A 21,949-nucleotide genomic window follows, 5' to 3' on the forward strand; every position below is an offset into this window, starting at 1 on the left:
GCAATTTAGCCTGTGCACAGGAGGCATATTTGAAGATCTTAGTAGTCAAAGTGATAAATTTTCTTTTTAATTCAGAATAACATGACTTTTTTTTCCTGAAGCATTGAATACACAGAAATGTAAGTGCTTTGCTTTCTGATTTCTGCTACAGGTCTCAAACTGCACAGCACAGGTTTTGATTAATGGAGGGGGAAAAAAATCAAGTTACTACTTCCTTTTTTAAAAACTGAAGCTGCAAATGTAGCTGCTTTCTAAAATGTCAGAGTTCTGCAGATATTTCTAAGTAGGCTTACCTGAACTCTGCCATAGTTAGCTACATAATATTTCTTTCGTGAAAAGATAGTTGAGAGAGTTGCACTTGATTTACATAAAAAGGTGTATCATTTTCTGATCTCAGAAGTTTCCTTGCGTCCATTGTTTCAGCATCCAGTATGGCTTGGAAAAAACATACTAGATGCAATTTCAGGGTTTTTTAAATGTTCTAGTTCTCGTCCTTTAGGCCAGATTTCCTAAATTATGTGTAGTTGGCTGAGAGGCTCCTATTGGACAGCAGGAGACTTTATTTGAGCTGGTGAGGAAATGTACTCCTCTGGAAGTGGAACACCTTTGTGCCTGGTGTCCCTCACTTGCCCAAACACCTCCTCGATTCCCTGGAAGCTGCTTCAGGAGCAGGAGGAATGAGGGGGTTAAAACGGAAGCTTCTTTCCATCAAATCCTAACCAGAGCAGCTGAGAGGTCCAAAAAGCTGAGTCTGCTGGGATTCTGTGCACTGGAGGATCTCAGGCGCTGTTTTTTTCTCTCTCTGACAATGTACAAGTTGAATTTTTTGTCTTGTTTGCAGGTGTTCAGGTATTATAACCTGCACAAAGTTAGTCAGATCTTGACAGGGTGTTTCCACTGTCCTACATTCACAATTCAAATGCAGAGGATCAGCACTGCAGGCACTCAGCACAATTGAAGTCAGATTACAGTTTTCCACTCCACATCCAGGCTCATGTTTTCTTTCTCCCTCTTGTTACAGTCACTCATTACTGGCAGGCTTTTCTTTACCTAAACTGTTTTCCTAGAAATACTGACTTACCAAACTTAACTCCACCAAACCAGAAACTAAATGTACCAACAGAGTAATTCATGGAGCAGTGCAAACTGTCAGATACCATTGCAGAACTCAGGGAGGACAACAGCTCATTAAAATGACGTATCTCCATCACTCCCATCTCCTGTCAGTACCAGTTAGTGCAAATATTGCACACACAGTCTGTGATCCACAATCACGTGGAGCCCTGTCACCCAAAATCCCCATGTGCTGCAGCACAGGGAGTTGGAGCTTATTTCCCTACTTGTCTCCCAGTGAACTAAAAAGAACAGGAATGCAACTTGCTATTCATAACCATGGATACTCTGACAGGCATGTCCACATACCCACCTGAATGTGAACTATTTTTACCGGAAGATATCTCTTAGTTTGAAATCAGATGCATCGCTCATTTGATTTCAAAGTAAAAGTCTGCTGTAGTGGATGCCTTAATACACGTAAATTCCTCTTGTCATTTCTTTGAGTTCTTGTCATCTGGCTCCAGACAGTCTTCAGACGTGTCTGTGTGTGATGCTTTGGGGTTTTATTTTTCTCCACTTTTATTGTTTTCTTTTAAGGGTTCAGATGTTACACAAGATTATTTTCTCTCCTGAGTGCTGGAACTCTAGTTGTGCGTCCTGTTAGAACAAACTCTGTTCATCTTTGATTAGCCTCAGCTGTAAAAGGAACACAAGTCACATCTTAGTCCTTTAACAATTCTTGTATGCAAAGAAAGTGCCCTGGGTCTTTAATTGTTGTTGGAAGACACTGAATTGTGTTCATACTTCCTTAAAATGTGAATAAATACCGTTTCCAGCCTAATAGTGATTTCTTTTCTCTGTGGTACTTTTCAAAAACTTGGGGCCCATTTCTGTCCTCACTCTTCACACTTCCCTAAGTGGCTGGACCTCATGCAGGTAACACAGCTTCTTTGGTGCCCTGTGTGGGTTGTTCTTTGAGACAGATATCCACATCCTCCAGCAAACTGGGAGCTCTAAGGTCTGTTCCTCGTGATCCAAGTGGTTAAGCCTGTGAGTACAGCAGACATGACCACTCTGACACTTCCCAGGAAAATCAGGAGGGGTTTTGCCTTGATGCGGGTGCAGATCAGGATGAAGCAAAAATGTTGGCAGTTACCCTTCTGCACTTCAATTTTTGCAGGTTTTCTGATGTGAATTGAGACACATGGTCACACAAAAATCTTGTTCTAGGCTGACCAATATCTTTCCCGGCTAGGAATCAATTTGCCATCTGCAAGACAATTTTTATGCATCTATTTACTGAACTCAGAGCTTGCAAAGGCATGTGCGTCTGTGAGAAACCTATTAAATATGTATTGGAATTATCCACTTGATGCAAACCCAATGAATTTCTTTGTACTTTAGTGTCTCTTTCAAGCATATTTCTGTCACCAACGCAAACATTCCAGATAATGGAATCTTAATATGGAGACTGCAGTAAAATGTCAACAAAATCTGTGAATTATTTAATACAGAGCAGACGGTCACAGGATGTTTCTGTGGCATAAAGGGCACGGGAGTTTGCTGCACACTGGGAACATGGCTGGAGTCAGACTCATATCCCTGCTCTGAAGTTCAAAGGAAAAAGTAAAAATACTCTGTGCGATCTGCAGTTACATTCTGCACCTTTAAAAGCCCTTTTTCGTTTTGGTGGTGTTTTTTTTTAATGTCAGGGTTTGTTTCATAGTAATGCAGATGTTGGCTGACTTTGGAAGGTTAAGATTGAAATTAGGGTTTGGGACACTGCAATACTAGGTGTGAAGGTAGCAGCTGGCACTGTGGGTCGATGAAAACCTAATTCTAAGTGTGTCAGCCTTCTAAGTGATCCATATCAGGTTATCAGTCAGGGCTTGACAGTACTTTGATTACATATTCATCACCTTCCGCAATTGTAAACTGAGCTTTGCTATGTGCAGCTGATGATTTTAGCAGTGACTTGCCAAGGCCTCTCTTTCCCTGGAGAACAGTGGATACTCTTCTCATCCAGTGACAATTATTTTGGGTGCACACTGGCATTAGACAGGTGTAATTATATTGACATAAAATCACGCTGTTAACAGGGAAAGTTGGAACCAAAAGTAATGTAAACCAAACTGTTCACATCTAGGAAAGGAGGAGACTAAATCACTGCTTTTACTTTTTTTTCCTTGTGTTTTGAGTTAATCCTTCTCTTCTTCCAGCTGTTGGCAAAGGGAAGTCCAGCCCTTTTCCAGCTGTGGTTGGGGAGAATGGGGGTGGTGCATAATCTAAAAATGGTGAGAAAGTAGCAGGTCAAAGTGGTGGGAGGTATCTCTGGGAATTTAGCTCTTCCCGTTCTGTGTGCAGTCACTGATCTGAGCAAACATTCCTGCACCTGTAGCTTCAGTGGGTGGACCAGGCTCTTTATTCTTTACTCCAGCAGATGCTTGTTAGAGAACCTCCAATGACACTGTTTTTATTGTTGCTCCATGTCTAAGAGCACAGCAAATCCATTATTCATAATTCCTTCCCAAGTTCACAAAGCCATTGAATAGTGCTGCATAACTCCTTAAAGCTGCCACCCTCTCAAATCCATTTTATTTGGACAAAGAAAGAAACTCTGCACTGAAGAAAACCAATTTGAAAGCACACTGAAATTCATTTTCCTCACTTAAATATTGAAGTGCTTGTATTTATTGCATCTTAGCCTTGTTGTACAGTTTTCAAAAAGAATTTGCTTGTTTAATAGGTCTAAAGAAGTTTCAGTAAATTTAAAATGTGGAGGAAAATAAACTAAAATCCGACAGGAGTCACAGTGCCTTTTCTGCACGTGGGTTGGGATTAAAGACATAAAAGAAATATAAAAATAATTTTAAAGGTACTAATTTAGTAAAAATAGTGTAAAAGGTGGTGAAATTATGATGTGCCAGTACTTCTTTCTCTATACTATGTAGAATTTCATCACTCTAAGCTTAGACCAGCAAATGAGGTAAAATAATGGTGGTGTTTTGGTTTGTTTTGGGATTTTTCAGATGGCAGGTGGTTTGCTGTATTTGGGTTTGGTTGGTTTTTGAGGGCTAAAAGCTGATTTGAGTCAGTTTTATGGCAACTGTGTGGATATAGTTGAGCTCTATAGATTTATTCTGCTGGTCTCCTGTATAGTTCTTGTTTCAGTTTTTCCCTTTTGTTGGTAGTTTTCCAGCAGTGGTGGTTTTTTAGGGTTTTTTTTTTTTTTGAAGAAAGGCAAGAATTTTGTGCTAGTGCAGACCTGTGTCATCCATCATGCAATTTAATGCAACTGCTGGCAAAGAGAAGCCTGAGAGCCACTTCTTGTTTTCCTCCTCTGCTGCTCCCTGGGTCTGGTGACAGTGTAGAACAATGTTCCCCTCAGCAGCTGCTCCACCCCAACCCTTCATTTAATACACTCAGAGTTGGATCTTTCAAAGAGCCGGAGGGGTTGATAGTAAATATCTTGGTGAAGCCACATTGACATGTGGGAAAATCCCATTATTTGGGCACCCTACAGCTGTAGGAATCTCAGACTCTGCCTTGTCCAGGCAGTTTGGAAATCTCACCCTGAATATGTAAATTTATAGAGAGGATGATATGATGGAGCTTTATGGGATGAGCGTAGTAGGCTTTGGCAAGGTATTTTAGGCTTTAGTGTTACAGCAGTGGCATTTTTAAAAGTGTGCTGCTACCCACTGTGACAGACCTAAGCTCTTGTAAAAAACAATTATTTCTTACATTGTCTGGGAGTTTTCAGAAGAAATAGATCAGATCAGCCTCACAAAGAAAATGTGTGTTCCAGCATAATGTAATAAGTTTATCTTTTGTAACCTTTTTTATCTATTGTAAACATATTTCAAATTTTGTTTTTCGTTGTCACATTTGTTATTTTCTGCGTTACGTCTCACCAGTCAGTAGTTGTGCATATAATGCCATATTCTTTCTTTATTAACGTGATCATGTAGAAGAGTGAAATAAATGATGACAAGCAAGAGAATGAAAAAAATAACAAATTTCTTCAGGGTGACTGGAATGCATCATAAAGGGGATCTAAATGTGGAGTTCAGATGGCTCATCTTCTCCACAATATTTTATTTGAACAGCAGAAGCCTAAAACTATAAAATAACTTGTTCAAATAGTTCTCACGTAAGCCTTTATATATGGGGACAGAAAATTAAATTACTTGACAGTGATCCATCAAAACACGTGTACTGTTGTCTTTCAAAAGCAAGGAGGGATTGAGACATCTGCATTTACGTGTTCAGGGCTAGCCTGAAAAGGCAAAGTTTTTGTAATTAAAAAAAGAAAAAGGAGACACAAATAATAAGATCTTGGCAGCTTCATAGGGAGTGTGGAGCAGGCCATGAGCTCAGCTCTGATGTCAGCTGATGTGGTAATTGAGGAGAAGCCACTGCTCCAGGGGAGAGGCTTTGCTTACTCAGCGGCAGAATTGCTGAGCAGCAAGCACTCTGCCTGCCCTGCACTGTTTAGTGTCTTCTGAAAAGGGTTACAGCTATTTCATTATTACTGACTAGCTCGTACCCCAGAGCCTGGAGGGGAGAGGAGATGATCATTTCATGAAACAAGGCTCTGCTTTTCAGTAAGTGATTTCTGATGCTCCTGTTTTCACCTGTCCAACAACAGCAACAAAAAAATTCCCTGCGGAAATTTAATCTGCAGAAAGTGCTGAGCAAGGGTAAGAGTGATACAGGCTGCCTTGGGCCAGCGTGTTCTGAGCCCCACAAAGGAGTATCCAGCTCTGAGGGTTGATCAGCAACCTCCCAGAAATGGCTTAAGAGTAATTAGTGAGACTGTATGATCGGAGGTGTTTGGAAAAGCAAAAAGGTTTTAATTAAAGTGAAAATAACAAACTATACAGAACAAAAGAGTGAAAGCCATGCACAGTGCAGGGAGACCCCTTGCACCTGCTAAGACACCCCAAAAAGCCCTGAGAAACTCCGTGCTCTGTCTTAAGTATTTAGCTATTTAGGAGGTTTTTTTTTTAAATCACCCCAATAGAAAACAGCTACAGGTCTTGAGGAACAGCTGAAGGATCCAAAAGGTGCCTTTGTCCTGGCACTGGGCCAGTTATGGTGACAAGAGCATGGAAGTTTCTGGTGGTTCTTGCTTAGAAGCCCAGGGTTGTAACTTAAATTCTTTTCCTAATACGGAAACACCTACTTGGGTGTGGGGGTGCACTGCAACATGAGTCAAAAAATAATTTAGGAGTTACCGTGTACCTTTGTGACCCTGAGTGCACCTTGCTCCTGGGCTGAGGTTTGGAACTCTGGGATAAGTGGCTCTGCTTTCTGTATGTTGCAAGGGAGACACAGGCATTTCCAAGGATGAGGAGTTTGTGTTCTAGCTCCTAACTGAAGGACTGGAGCAACATTTTATTCCATCACTGTGAAATACAAGAGCTGACCCGGCAGGGGAACAGCTTCAGGTCCTGTAGCTGCAAGTGCTGGGGGCACCAAGGTGCACAAAGCTTTTCCTCTGGCTGATGGAATTGATTTTCTGCATGCACACAGACTTGATGGAAAAGTTAGGAGCCATAGCCCCAAATGGATGGTTTGATAGCTGGGTGTTGATTTTCCAGAGGCAGAGGAAGGAACTAAACCTGGATTTTGAAATATGGAATGTGGGGTGTGTGCTCCTTCATCGTGCTTGGAGTGGGGAGCAATGTGGGACCAAATCCTACTAATGTGTTACAGATGTTCTGGGAATGCCTAGAACATTCCCCTTAGTGTTAACAAATGTGTCTTTCCTGGCTGATAGCTGGGGTGAGAATTACTAATTAAGCCAGGATTACTTGAGATCATTCCCTGCCATTGCTCTGTTACACCAGACCTTGTAATTGACTTGGTCTGTTTTGATCAAGCTGATGAAAAGGGCACTTAAGATCTACATTTTGGCAAAAGCCTAAATCTTCTTCTGTTCCTTGACCTTCAAAGTCATTTTTATTGATCTAACTCTAACCTTGGGGAAGTACAATCCTTGTCCAATGAAACATAATCCAAATTTGAAACATATGAAAATGCATCTCACTTCTGAAAAAATCAAATTATAAGTAACAAGCTTCTGTTCGAACTAAAGTTGCTGAAATAAGTTACCAAAATTGATTTGGAGCCCAATTTCAGTGGAAGGTGAGCTTTTGAAACAGCTGTTGCCATGAGCTGAAACAAGCCCGGTGCTGCCAGCAATCAGGTGTTGAGCAGTGAGACTTTAAATATACCTTGATGAGCTACAGCCAAGCCTACATAGTAAAAGGGACTGAAGAATACATTACAATCTTATAAAAAGACCATAAACCATTCTTAAGTAGAGATTTTATGTCTTACTGTTTTATCTTTCCTTCAAAAAAGTTAAAGCTTCACACCAAAACCCCTTCATCTGGAGTCAGAAAATAATACAAATAATAATACTTCTCATAGAACACTTCATTTGTCCAAAGAAATGCAACACATTAAGAGACTAAATCTTCAGTGTAATAATGAGCAGATTCATTATTGAGGAATAATGAAGGAGATAGATTATCGGCAAATAAAAAAGGAGATAGATTATCGGCAAAGTTTTCACATCTTCTAATGAAGGCTTAAGTAGAATATTATTAATTCAGTAACTTGGGCTTTTCACTCACAAAAACATATAAAGCTATTGCCAGTCATATTTAGTATTCTCAATGTTTATCAAAATAGATCCTGGGTTTGAGTAGTATTGGAATCAATCAAACATCAAGAGGTAATTGATTATATTTCTTTTATGTCCATTTGTGCCAGAGAGTTGTAAACAACCATGGCACCATTGAGAGTCTTCCTTCTGTAAAGCCCACCCTACCACTATCTATGTGCACTTGATACAGAAACGTGGTGAAAAATAAGGTTCTTATTGCTTCCCAGGCTGACCTTGGGCAGCCAGGCCTGTGTCCAACACCACAGCAACCAGTGATGGCCTCAAAACTTTGTGCTTTTTTTGTCTCAGGGTATTTTTTAACTCAGTGCTGCGTCTTTGTGCACTGATCAGGGTCTGCCTGGTAGTGGAAGTTTCCACAGGCTCAATAAACACACAGCTTCTACTTAAATACGCACAGCAGAGCTCTGCCAGAAAAATAAATACAGTGTTATAATGGGCTACTTTTCCAGTAATAAGTATTGTGTTACATAAATTACCAGGAATTGAGGCAAATAAGCACTTTAATCCCAAAGGTAAGGCATGAAGTTTTGCAACCTTTTTCTCCTGTATTCACAGCACTCCCTTTCAAGGACCGTGATTATTTGACTGTTATCTAATTTCACTGCAGAATAGAAATCTGACTGGAGCATTGCTTTTTGCTGGTTAATTACAAATTTATTAGGGGAATCTGGCCAAATGTTCCTCACTATTAGACCTCACTGAATCTGAAGTTCAAGGTGTCAGACTTTACTGAATGTAATGCAACGCCCTCCTTTTCTGTTCTGCATGTGCTTTTTTGTATTTTTTTTTGTTCTCAGGTACATTCAGTTTTCCTTTTCTGTGTATTATTTGTCAAAGAGGCTCTTTCAAGTTATAGAAATGGGACGAAGTAATTTTTAGAGCAGCAAAATATGCAAGGAGGCAAGGTCCCTGGAGATGAAATGAATTTCCACCGCAATAAAACAGCTTTCCTGTCCTGTTTGGATGTTGCTATTGACAGACTATCTTGTTAACAGCACACAAATGCCTCGGGGTAGGAGGCTGTGGAGTGGGAAGAGAAAGATTAGACAAGTTTATGGGCACACATTAGACTTGCTTTTGGCCACCTCCCTGCTGTGCGAAGGCTTTAACCCTCCTGAGGTGCTCTCAAGAGTGAACCCAAAGTGCATGGGGCTGGGTTGGACTGGGCTGGGAGCAGTGCCTTTGCTCACACCTCATCAAACAACACCCACACTTAAGGAGCATCAGGTTCAGGCACTGCCCTTCAGCCTTCTCTTGGAGTTTTGCTAAAGGTGGGGGCTCACAATGGGCATGAGACAAATTTGGAGCAGTCTGGGGGTACCTGGAGGTGTCGGTGCATCCTGTGTGAGCACAAAGCCCAGGGCCAAGAGAGGGTTGGGACAGCAGTTCCCCCTTGCAGCAGGTGGGATCTCATCAGCTACTAAAACCCTGGTGGCTTTTATTACAATTTTCAGCAGGAGCTGAAACAGAGCTGGTGAGGGTTGAGTCTTTATGAACTGGTGTTAAAGGAAACCTGCCGTGCTCAGTTTGACCCCTGAAAAGGGAGGGGAAAGAGCCTTGCTTGACCTCAGAGAGGAAGTCTGCACTCTCAAAAATAAACTGCTGCAACCTTTCAAAACTTACCAAGCAAGTCAAAAATGTAACTGGTGGCTTAGGTCCTGTCAGTGGAAGGACACAATTTGATCCAGTTCAGAAGCTCTGTGTTTTAACAGTACAACTGTTCCCAAGGAGGTCTGAGAAAAGGATGTTACAGGGTTTTACCCCAAGGAGGTCTGAGAAAAGGATGTTACAGGATTTTACCCCAAGGAGGTCTGAGAAAAGGATGTTAACTGGATTTTACCCCAAGGAGGTCTGAAAAAGGATGTTACAGGATTTTACAGCAGACTTATAATGTGCTGAGTCAGATAAGGAATGTTTTATATACCTAGAAAAATCTAATAAAACATTTATATCACGTTTGGGGTTCTTTCCTCCTTGCCTTCCTAGCTGAGAAGCTTTGCTTTCTATTTGGCAGGAGGAAGACAAGGACAGAGGAAGGGGGAAAATCACACCCTTGCACTTAGCGGTTAAGTCCCTTCCCCTTCAGAGATCAGTGTCCTTTTACATGCTCAATTTGCTGTGCCCTAGAGCAAAGTGTGAGCTGTCAGGCTCCTGTGGTGACAGACCTGGATCTCATCCTGCTCCTCCTGCCATCAGTGGCAGAGCTTGTGCCGCTTCCGGCGGGAGTGGGATGTGCTCGCGGTGCCTGTGTGCTTCATGCCCGAGCTCAAAGCAGCCCCTGTGTGATGAGTGATGACAGCAAGGTTTAATACTTAATCCTGCTTCTGGCCTGTGTGAGCTTAATGCATGCAAAAATTAAAATTATCTGACCCCAGATTTCACCAGATTGAGAAACTCGTGAGTAGCTCTGCAAACTGATCCTTGCCAGGGAAACACTGACTCAGAGCTTTGTTGAAATCAGGAGATTTCTCCTTTTGCAGGCACTCAGATCGCGGAGATTAAAGCGTTCCACGAGTGCTAGATATGAAAATAAATTGCAAAGAGAAGGATTAAATTTGCATTTTCTTTCCAAATATTTCTAAATACTGGAGGAGGAATGTTTGTATTGTCACAGAAGCTGCAGTAACATCTCCTTTAGCGTTGCATTTTCCAAGTGTGAAACACTGGTTTGAGAGAGGGCACAAATGAATGTTCACAACTGGAAGGGAGCTCCATTTTATTAAGCATAAGTAATAATTGAACAAAAGTGTTTCATATTGACAGCATCATACTGTCATGTATCTTTTCAGAGACAAAGGTACTTTCTAGAGCAAGTGTCCTCACATATCAATGCCTTAGGAAAGGTGTTACATTTAGTGAAATAATGGGGGAAAAAAAATCGCTGTCATAAATGATGGCAGGCAGTTTTTACTGAAATACTGGTAGTTACACATTCTTGACATGAATAATTGGATGTGTCATATGTGAAGCTACCTAGAAATAAAACAGAGGTCATAAAATGTAAAGACACGATAGGATGCATTTATAACAGCATAAACCAAGCTGGCATTTTAATGTCTTAAGCCAGCCCATTTGCTATCCTTGGTCATTGATCTTGGCTGGGAAAGTTCTATGCCCAGTTTAAACACATTCTGGAGATAAAGCCATATGATGAGAAAGTGATTGGGTTAGGTTTTGTTAAAAGGATTCTCCTTTTGACTGTTACAATTCCAGCCCAGCAGGAGCCCTGGAGGCTGGTTATGATGTGTCTTTACACACTGAAATGCTGTGTCCACTTCCACAGCAGGTGACTTTCTTGCCATGGAATTGTGATTGTGGCTCACACAGAAGAATGTTTCTTAACAGACATGAGAAAGAGTTTAGTTTAGTGTTTGCTCCATGGGATGATTTGAGGGAGTGGTTTTGGGGAAAGATAGTACTGAACTTTGGGAGTTCCTGTTTGGGAATTCATTATTTGATGAATTCGTCTGAAGGCATGGAAAAAGGTGAGTGGGAGAGGCGCTGACTCCAAAGAACAAGCTCAAAATCTCATTAATTTTGATTGGCTGTATAGGTAGTTCTAATTACCATGCTTGAACTGAGATTCAATATAGCACAGAAATAAAATAAGTAATGATGTCTACCTAAGTACTCAGTGAAATGGTATCACCCTCCACTCCCCCAATTTTTCCAACTAGAGCTGAACACAGAAACCATAAGCTTAAAAAAAAAAAAATCCCAGTTCCATAGGATTGCCAGCATGCTTGTGTGGGGTGATTTTTTAAAACACTTCTTAGCAAAAGAATTGGCTACATGTCCGCCTCGTGGCTGTGGTTTGCTGTGTGCCTGGCAGTGAGGGCAGACTGGGCACTGCTTTGAGTTTTACTGGGAAAGTATGCAGGGCAGGAAGAATCTAACCACTACCTGTATTCCCTTTCAATTACTACACAGTCAATGGAATAACCAACTGGTGCATTTTTTGGCTGCTGTTTTATATTTGTGCAGAGCCTGGGAATATTCCCTGAAGTCTTACGTATGTGGAAATCTTTCATTGCTTCTGTTTTCAATGCAGTTTTACTGAAAGCCCTTTGGAATTTGAATGAACCATTCCAGAATGTGATTTTCAAAAGAGAAGTCTCTAAAAATGAAATCTTCCCAATCTGTTGAGCTAATAATATCAATATTGGTAGGGTTAATGGTACGGAAGCCACCATTCCTGGCATAGGTGTGCTTCTGGATCAGTGTCTGTCCATGTGTGTTTGAAACTCTTAGGAAATGTCCAAACCTGGTGAGATAGAATGAAGGCTGATTTATTGATGGACATCCTTACATCATCTGGATTTAAGGGAGAGGGATTTACTGCAGAAAAGAAAACATTGAGGATAATTAGTCCTGTACTAACATAGGGAAAGGATGAAGGTTGGAGTGGTGTCTGAGTGAGGTTTAGCATACAATCTGCAAAATACTGAGCTCCTGAGCAGCATTTCTCTTGTGGCATCAAGATTTGTGCAAATGTCTAACCTGCTGTTCACACATGATCCCTTCTGTCTTCTGAATGAGGATATTCAGAGGCTGTGAGGCTTATATCCATAAGGCTCTGTGTTCACAATGAGAAAAATACTCAGTGGATGTAGCTACAGATTAATTCTAATGTAGATAAACTTGTACCATTGGATAGAAACATGAGCTTCCATGAAAAAACAGGGTGATGCTCTGCCCTTCATATCAACTTGGTTTTTTGTGGAAAAAGAACATCTAGATAAATGGTTGCCCTTTCTGACTAGAAGATAGCTGGTACAAGACAGTCTTGCTGAAATTATGTCTCAGCTGGAAGGAAAGATGAATTTATTTTGTGTAGCGTTGGGGAAAGGTCCTCAGAAATATTCAGTGAGCCAGTTATCCGAGTGGTAAATGAGATCTCGAGAGGCAGAGCTCATCAGTGTGCAGTGATAGGGAAGTGGGAAGGAGAGAGGCTGCATCAGGGCTGGGTGTTTGTGTTCCTGATGGAAAAGTGCAAATCATTTCCTTCCCTTCTGCTGCTGTCATGGTCCATCACTTCAGTCCATTTTCACCTTGTAAGGGATTCTGAATGGGCCTTCCTGCTTTGGCACCTAATTAATCTCTCACAAGCCTGTTCTTGCAGCCTGGCTGCCTGGGATCATCCAGATCCCAAATCAGTGCCTGGCAAGCAAAATATCTTTTTTTCCTTTGCCTGCCTTCCTTTTCCTGTGTTCTTTCACCCTGAGCCCAGTCAAGCAGGTTGAAGAGATTGTTCTTTCTCAGTCTTTGAAGAGGGCAGAGACACACCCTGTTATTACAGGAGAATGTCCCCTTTCTTCCAGTGGAACCACTCTCACACTGTGGTCTGGAAAGCTGTCTATGTTTTCAAAAATGCAAAGTGCCCACAAAAAAATGCAGCAGGATTTTCCTTGTCAGAAGCTGTTCAGCAGCTCAGAGCCTTTGCATTGGAACACACAAGCTGGAAATGATTGGATACCTTTAAAAATGGCATACCTAGGCAGAAATAAAAGTGTAAGATTTGAGATGGAAAAGACATATTTGTGGTGTAAAACATTGCCATGAGACTGTGAGACAAAAGAATTATTTTATTGACGTTATTTTACTGTCATACATCAAGAGATCGTGAACATCAGGTACCTTGTGCACCAAATTCTAACAGCCAAACACTTTATGTCTAGTTTAAAATGAGTCCTTGTGACAAAACAACACATGTAGGCTATATAACAGATAGCACTGGGTGGTATAACGTATTATCTTTAATAGAAAAACATAGATTCTGTAAAATGATAGCAGTGGAACCTAATATTTCTTTGAAATCTATTTCCTGGATAATATTTCTCCTCAGAAGCTACTTATCTCCCTTCTGCTCTGCCTTTGTGTGGACAGGCTTGGTGTTCAGCACAGGATGTCATTCCAGTCTGGCAAATGGAAAAGCACAAAAACAGACATGAGGGGTCCCTGTGTTAGATCAGTGCTCAGGGGAGCGTCCATCCCAAACTTGCAGCTCTCCTGGCCTGCCTCTCTGCAGACACTGATCTCCTGTGCTGCTGGTACAGAACCACCAAGAGCTCTGGGAGTCTTCTGGGGGCATACAGGCAGGGGGGCGAAAAAGGAAGAAAAATCACATCTTTAATTTCCCCCTGCTGACAGCTTCCTTAATAAATATTGTAAAAAATTTCTCTGTTTAGAGCCACCCAGTAATCTAATTTGCAAGCCCCAATGATATATTCAGCAGCCAGCTCCGGGGAGGTGTGTTTCTACTGTCAGAATCACATGAGCAGGGAATAAAATTCTGAGCTCTCGCTGAAAGCTGCAGTAATTTATGATGAGTTGTTGGCTTTTATTTTTTTCATGCTATTTTTGACTCAACTGAACAAAGAGGGATAGAACTGCTACTGAGTTTACATTGATTAGTTTTTTTCTACAGTATGCTCCCCTACCTATGTGTTTTCACAGGATATAACATTGCAAATGCTGCACATTTAAGTTTTATGTATATTGAAAGAAATCATGGAGTGATGCCATTGTTTAATAATGAGTGCTGGATCCTGGATTATTTCAATCATCCCCCATCTTGCTCCTTCCTGGAGGAGTTAAGCCTTTGCCAGTCTGCTGAGTTTAAGTAATCAGACGGACAGATTTGTCCGTCACCTGTGTTGTCTGGATGGGGCATCCTTGGCTGAGAAGGACCGACAGTGTTGTTTCAGAAATTAACTCATTCAAAGAAAACAAAGCAAAGAGGTGAGAAAGCCAGCCCAAAAGCTCCAGGGTGTTGCTCCTCAGCTGCTCAGCTGGAAGAAGGTGCAGTGGCTGGGTGTCCTTAGCCTTGAAAGAACTTTCAGAACCACTTCACAGGTAATTCCATCTGAGCTATTAGTTCATGATGAACACCTCGACTCTTGGGGTGCACCTACCTCTGTTCCCTCACCTCTGCTTTTAGAACTTGGAGCTTACAGTGGCCACGGGTGTGGTTCAGCCACAGCCAGAGACCTCTCCTTCAGGGAAAGGGGGTTTGGGGTGTCCCCAGGGATAAGACTTTGCCCTCAGTAAAGAGCTCCTGGGCATTAATTGCTTTCTGTAAGCCTTTGTGCAGACCTTGAGAGGAAAAGGTTGGCAGCACTCACTGGCTTTCTTTGGGGTGCACGTGGGCACAGTCCAATAGATCTTTCAGATCTCTCTTTTTTCCCTTTGAAAAAAAGCAATTTGCTGTCTATAAAAAGGAAATGGTGCTGTCTCTATCCTACCTTTTCATCCACGTTACCTTTTAGTTCTGCGTCAGTAAGGTTCTTGAGGATGCATTCAGGGAAGATAAAGTGGTGCTTTCATAGTTCCTCCTTAGGATTCAACCTTTTAAAACCCACTTCTCATTTCTTTATACCTTCCTGCTCCAGCCTTCATTACTGAGAAGCAAACACCAATGGGTTGGGTTTCGTAATAGTGCTCAGGTGAGGAATCGCTGTCAATGTTAATTTTTCCAGTGACTAGCTGGGGAGATGCATGAAATGTGTTCTTCCTTCACGTAAAGTTGTCTGTTGTTCATATTACCTGAGTGGAGGATGCTGCATTCCTGTTCTCTTCTGTTGCAGTGAGAGGTGCAGATACACCCTGCGTGGCCATGAGGACTCAGTCAACAGCATCGAGTTCCTGCCCTTCTCCAGCACCGCTCTCACCAGCTCTGCTGACAAGACCTTGTCTCTCTGGGACGTCAGAACGGTAAGCAGGCTTGGCCTTGGTGTTTCCTGAATTTGGGCAAAGTACTGACATGTGTGACACGAGAAAAATGAAACCCAGTGCGAAATCAAAATAGAAAGTAAGGATGATGTGCCAGTAAAATATTCACTAACACACTTGTTATCTTCTGACCAAAAATGTCACTGTATAACACTTCCTCTAGAAGGGATCTGCCTCCCCTCCTCCAGAATTCTGCTGATTCCTCATGGAACATGCATTATTTTCTCTATATTATATCACTGCAGGTAGTGACAGAAACTCTGCATCTGTTCCTTTGTTCTTCTCTACCTTCTTTCTTTGGAATAGGTAAAAATGGATTACACTGGAGAGTGTATTTGTCCCTGCTGCTTTGCAAACCAAATATGTAAATCCTGTTCAAGTAGAACATGAGAATGACTCAAGAGGAATTTTTCCCTCTTTTATCAGAAAATCTAGTAATTGTTGCTGTTTCTGTGGTATGGGGCAACTTTTGAAGTTCTCAAATTATTCCTTCAGTCGGTGTTACAGCCACTCTGCATTTCTCAGACAGTGTAAAGGTACAGGATTCCAGCCTCGAATGGAGCAGGTTGTATTCATGGAAAGGATTTGAGAGGAAGCAGGCAGAGCTGTTGCTGTGGATTAAATGGTGTTGTCATCAGAGCTAGACAAACACAGGATAGGAAAAACTGCCGTGGAAATGACAGCAGAATACTTGAGATGCTCATTAGGCAATTTCTATTTATGGATCATAGAAACAGACTGAATAGAAAGTCATTTAATAATAATAATAATAATCCTGGTCAGAAAGCACAATGAGTTAAAATGAAACTAGTCAAGACTCATTATTCCTAAATGCATTGGTTTGTAGGAATATTTGATGTCCAAATATGAATAATTCAAAAAGAGGAAAAAAATATTGAAATACAAACAAAAGTGAAATGCTTAATGGAAAAATAGATTTCTGCTTTGTTTCATTCTCAGTAAATCCTGCAAGGAACTTTATCTTGCAAATATCTCAGTAATCTCCTGCTCATAGCAAATTAACAGAGTCATCAAGGAGTTTTCCTTTGACAAACATAAGGAAAAAGTCTCTATATTTGCTCAACAATATTATTTTTTTTCAGCTTTGCTGAAAAATTTTTCTAAGATAGAAAAGACCTTTTGTGAAAACATTAGAATATGGCACTGTGTTGTGTGTTTATGCCGTTGAATTTTTTTTTCATGTCCAGTGGGAAATCTTGCAGGTTTAGGATAAATGCCCACAGTGGAACCTCATTTGTGGTGAAATCCCTGTGAAGATGCCACCTCCCACTAAATGCTGAATGATACTAAATGGTCCCTCCAGAAAGAAGATTAATTATTTTGTCGCATTAATTGGGAACAGAGTATTTTCTCACCTCTGTGCGATCAGTTAGCATTAAGGAGTACATTTAAGATACTTTTAATGAAACATGAAAACCACGCTCGAGTTTGTTTTCTCATAAATCAGATTGCTATTGCTAATATATCTTGCTCTTCAATCATTAAGTGCAGTCATCTCTTTCTTATTAAAGATAATGGATACGGAGAACTGTAAGTCAGAGCAGTGTAAGTCGAATGGACAGTGAGCTCTGGATTTGGGACAGGATGGAACATAAATCGTTGTAATTACTAAGCTGGAACTCTAATGCAGCTTGCAGACTTTGGAAACACTTTTGTTGCTTTTTTTTTTTTTTCTTTTTTTTTTCCCCTGGATAACAGAAAGTAAGATCTGTCCAGTGGTTTAAAAAAAACCTTCATCACATTGACTCTAGTTTTAAACCTGAGGGATATGTTGCCTATGGGAAAGTGAGAACAGAGGAAGATGAATTGCACTTGTGGCTCTTTCCAGACACTGAGGGAGAGTTACGGATTTGATGGTGGATTTGGGCAGGAACCACGCTCCTGCTGTTCCAGAGGTGCAGTAGATCAGATGTGGTGTCGGGGGTTGCAATGCAAGATGTATTCTATTCTCATCCGTCAAAACCGGTTGAAGTGGTGTTTTTCTTTATCTCATAACTCCGGGGGGGATGGGGCAGGTGCCTTCTGTTAATGGGCCAGCTGTTAAACCAGGTGGGGCAGTGCTCTTACCTCTTCCACAGCCCATCCTCCCTCCAGGGGATATCTGCTGTTCATGGGCCATCGAGGCTCACTGCATGGCTGATACAATTACATCATCCCATTGGGAGATGCTCCACCCGGGGGGGAGCCCAGTATTCCCACCTGGATAAAACCTGGGATTCAGAACACCAAAGCAGCCTGTTTTCCACTGGATTCCCAGAGGAAAATTTGACCCATCACAGCACCACTAGACCCTTCTACAGGGTCATCTCTACTCCACAGAACCACATCTGTCACTCCAGGAGGGTTTAATTGGACTGCTCCCAACACCCCGACCAACGGGGTGTCAGGTTGTGTTCTGACTCTTGTCAGTGTTTTTCTTTTTTTGTTCATTTGCTTTTTTGTACTACTACATTTTTAATATTTCTAGTAAAGAACTGTTATCCCTATTCCCATATCTTTACCTGAGAGCCCCTCAATTTCAAAATTATAATAATTCGGAGGGAGGGGGTTTACATTCTCCATTCCAAGGGAAATTCTGGCTTTTCCCTGGCAGACACCTGTCTTTCCAAACTAAGACATGTGGAAACCCAGGCTGCAGTTCTCTGGTGGGAGTTTCTTGCCAGTGAAGCTAATGGCTCTGGTGCCAAGATAAGCTGTGGAATTTATTCCTCTTTGTGCCAGTTTTGTAGAAGGACAGCATGTTCTGGCTTTTCACCAGAACAATTCCTCGCTGACACATCAGGGAAAGCATCTCCACTCATGAATTGCAAAGTGTGTCCAGTGATGAATGTGAGAGGTGCAAAAGAGCCCGTGACCTCCTGAGTCCAAGTTCCCTTGCCTGGGTTAATTCCTCCCATGATGAGGGACCTGCCACTCCTCTGCATCTCCCACTGCCTCATGAGCCATTTGTCTCTACACCATTTGAGCCAAGCTTGAACCTCTGCTCTTTTTTCAGACAGATACCAAATACTTATACACTTAAATAGAAGGGGAGAAAAAACCACTCAGGCTTTTCATTCTCCATGTTTGAAACTTATTGATTTAGTAACTATCTCATCTGCTTTCTGATTTTTGAAATGTCAGGTTCTATAACTGGATATTTCATTTTTGAAAACGTTGTGGAGAGACTCTCATTTAAAAGGCAGCTTTCAGTAGTAATGCCCTGAGGAACGTATCCATCAAGGATTTGGGAAGAATTCTGTGTGTCCTTAGCAGGACATGCCCATTCACGTCATTGATGCTGTTCTTGTGAGCAAAGTTCAGCACGCGCAGAGCTCTTTGAAAAGTCACAGTCATGCAATGCTCTATTTCTATTTGATTGTGTGAAATAACAAGCATTTGAGAGATTGTTTGATAATTCGTGTCCATTTTGGTCTCTACTGCTCGCTGATATTCAAGTTTAATATTTTCGTTATCTGGGATATATTTCTTTATGCAGCGCAGCTCAGTGATTTAAAATGAAACCTGTTTTTTTCTGCATCCTGTTTCCAGAAGATTGCTGCATAACACAAATAAAAGGATTTCATTCCCACCCCACTATCAAACTAATACCTCTGACATTCAGGGAGGAAGGCATCAAGGAAGTCAACCTTTTCCTATTTGGGTCAAAGATGACTTGAGCAGGGGTAAGGCAGCAGAACAGTGACCAGATGCCAGTTCTGGCTCTGCACATCAGATTGTGTCCTTGTCGGTAATCTGTGGGCTGAACGGCGGAATCTAAAGTTTGAAGCTCCAAGGTAGTATGGTCCTTGATAAATAATGCAAACACCAATCTCATAGGAAAAAGGAAAAAAAAAACCAGAATGAAATTGCCCAAAATCCTGCCTGAACAGCAGCAAGAAGCTCCCAGTAAAAACCCGGCTCTGGCCATTTTCCTCTTCAGAGACTCCTGCAGTTTCTCCTTCTCCAAAGCGAAGGAGGGCAGTGGGAATGCAGGCAGAGCCTCCCTTCAGGCTGGGCTCTGGGACTGCACCACACCCACACGAATTCATTAGGAAGTAGTAGTCAGGGAAAAGGGGAAGAGGCTCCTGGCTTCTGTAGGGCAGAGTTCTGTCTTCAAATATGGCATTGGATAAAAGAGGTTCTCAGGCACAGCCCTTTTTAGAGCAGCAGCTGTTAATAAATTGCAGCTTCTGTGCTCCACTGTCTGCGTATCATGGTGTGCTAATGGCTCTTGAGCATTAGCTGAGTTTGATGGAGTTCCCACACAATTAGGTGTGTGGAAACAGCAGGGAAACCCAAATGAATGTCCCACCTGGTAGGAGAAGCGGCAACACTCAGCAACCCCAGCACCATGCTCTGAGGAGTCTTGCAATTGAGATTCTGCCTGCTCTGTTCTTCCTTGGCTTTTCAGGATCTGCCCACAGAGGTCCCAAAATGATCCATCTGTGCATCCAAAGAAATAGAGGGGTGAACCCCAAGAATCTGGGGGTGGTCATTTGCATTTTTTCCTTTGTGAAAGGCTCTGGCTGAAGGCAGGTGGGTCATTTGAGGACAGTGGCCATTCTAAGGGCTTTTCACTCTATGCCCTACCAGAAATTAAATAAATCCATGCACAGGGCAGTTTCTGAGCTGTTGGCTGAGGTTTCCAGCTGTGCTGCAGCATTTTAATGATGAGCACTTGGCTGCCTGTGTGTTTCATATGGATGCAGAATAATTACAAGGATGCTGATCTAAGCTGCAGCCTGGCAATTTTCTCTTTCACAATACAGCCCATCCTCTCCCACCTTGGGATGTCTTTGGCCTGGAACAGCCTTGCTGTGGTTCCTGTTGCAGCTCAAAGTTGGTTAACTTTTGGTTAAATTCAGAGAAATTGGTCCAAACTTAAAATTTCCTTAGATAACCTTTTTCATTTTCTTCTAATGAAATTATCTTTTAGACCACTTATTTTCCAGTGTTTATTTTATTACTATTTAGTAATTTCTAGATTAGTAATTCCCTTATACATCCCACTGTAGTTTTGCTTCTTCCAGTGAAATATAAATTAGCTTGTAGACATTTTGCTTTTCAATATGGATTTTGTCAGAACCTTTTTGTCAGTAGACTTAAAGCATGTGGAAACACCCAGATCTTTGCAGGGATTCTGCCTATCTGTGGTGGGGGCTTCTTTGCCGGTGTTCCTTTGGAATGGTCATTCATAAGGCAAATTCAGGAAAAATGACAAAGTATTTAAGGAGCAGATATATGAGAGAAGCATTAAACATCCAAAAGGGAGTGATTTTGCAAAGCCATCTGATCGTCTTTAAAATTTTTAGCCTATTCCAGTTGATTTATCCCCAAGTAAACACCTTAGACACAAAATTATCAGTCAGAATCTCCTCAGAGTATTGGATTTGTCAGTTTTATTTGAACCCTTTTGAACTCCTGAGGAATGAATTCATGAGCTGAGTGGATAGACAGGATGGGTCATTTAAAAAGCCTTTGACAGGCAGTTTAAGGTCCAAATCAATCCTCTTCAAAAGTAGGTCAGAGATTGAAGTTGTCAGTATTGGAGACAAAAATCTCTTCCATGCAAACTCCAAATCTCCCGGTGCAGTTGAATTATGTTGCTGTAAATAAGGGATGTGCCAGGATAAGTCCAGTTCCTGGCATGAAGTGTAACAAATCCTGTGTTCTGAATTCTGTGCATTTGTAAATAATGGGTCCATGTTTTAAAACTCCCTGTCTTAACATGAAAAGGAATTTGAGTCACAGTGAAATATGAAATCAAGAACAAATAGTTATGAATACAGATTAGGCTTTCTCCCAGAAGTAGTATCACAAAAGACAAAAAATAAAATTTGAAAAGGTTTATGTTAAATCTGTTTGGGATGCTTTCTTAGAGACTTAGTGCCAATTTTTTAAAAACCAGAAGAATGGTTGAGGAAAAAAGTCAAGATTACTTTCTAATAATGAAAATAATTGGGGGGGGGGGGGGGAAGCTTGATTTGGTCAGTGTAGTTCTTAAAAATGCTACATTCTGACTTTATATCAAAACAACTTCAGTGGAAAAGCAGATTGCAATAAAATATTTCAAGTAATGAACATATAAGTGCAACTTGGACCAGTTAACCCAGATGCAAGCAAGAAAATATCTGAAGTTCTTGTTTTGCTGTGGGTTTTGTTTCTTTTTTTTTTTTTTTTTTTTTTCCTGAGAGGCAGGAAAACCACTGTCTTTCAAACTGTGTGTGGCGGCTGTCCCCAGGATCACCCTCGCACTGGAACTATGTTTTACCCTTGGACTTATTCATCCTTTGTCTTGTCTTCCAAATCAAACCATTACATTGACAGTTTAACAAACTGTGTAATCAGCTGATCCCACAGGAATTTTTCCCTGTTAAACTAGGTTTAAATCAGACTAAACCTTTTAGTATCAGACAGGTTGTTCTGCAGAGCTCAACAGTTAGACTTGATGATCTTAAA

General features: G+C 41.4%; 1 protein-coding gene across 11 annotated transcripts in view; it reads left to right on the forward strand.

Annotated features, from left to right (window-relative positions):
* SPAG16 (sperm associated antigen 16) overlaps positions 1-21,949 on the forward strand; it is a 373,943-nt gene that overhangs the window by 197,426 nt on the left and 154,568 nt on the right. For 10 of the 11 annotated variants that reach the window (XR_005701600.2, XM_040069138.2, XM_040069137.2 and 7 more), the window contains one exon: positions 15,343-15,469. Coding sequence is in view for 10 of the 11 variants with exons in the window: in XM_040069138.2 (XP_039925072.1) it covers positions 15,343-15,469 (127 nt within the window). In the remaining variant the exon portion in view is untranslated. Of the gene's footprint in view, positions 1-15,342; positions 15,470-16,710; positions 16,798-21,949 lie in introns of those variants that run through there. The other variant, XM_040069147.2, reaches the window with a different exon arrangement.

This window comes from Hirundo rustica, chromosome 7 (assembly GCF_015227805.2).
Source record: "Hirundo rustica isolate bHirRus1 chromosome 7, bHirRus1.pri.v3, whole genome shotgun sequence".
Taxonomy (NCBI): Eukaryota; Metazoa; Chordata; class Aves; order Passeriformes; family Hirundinidae; genus Hirundo; species Hirundo rustica.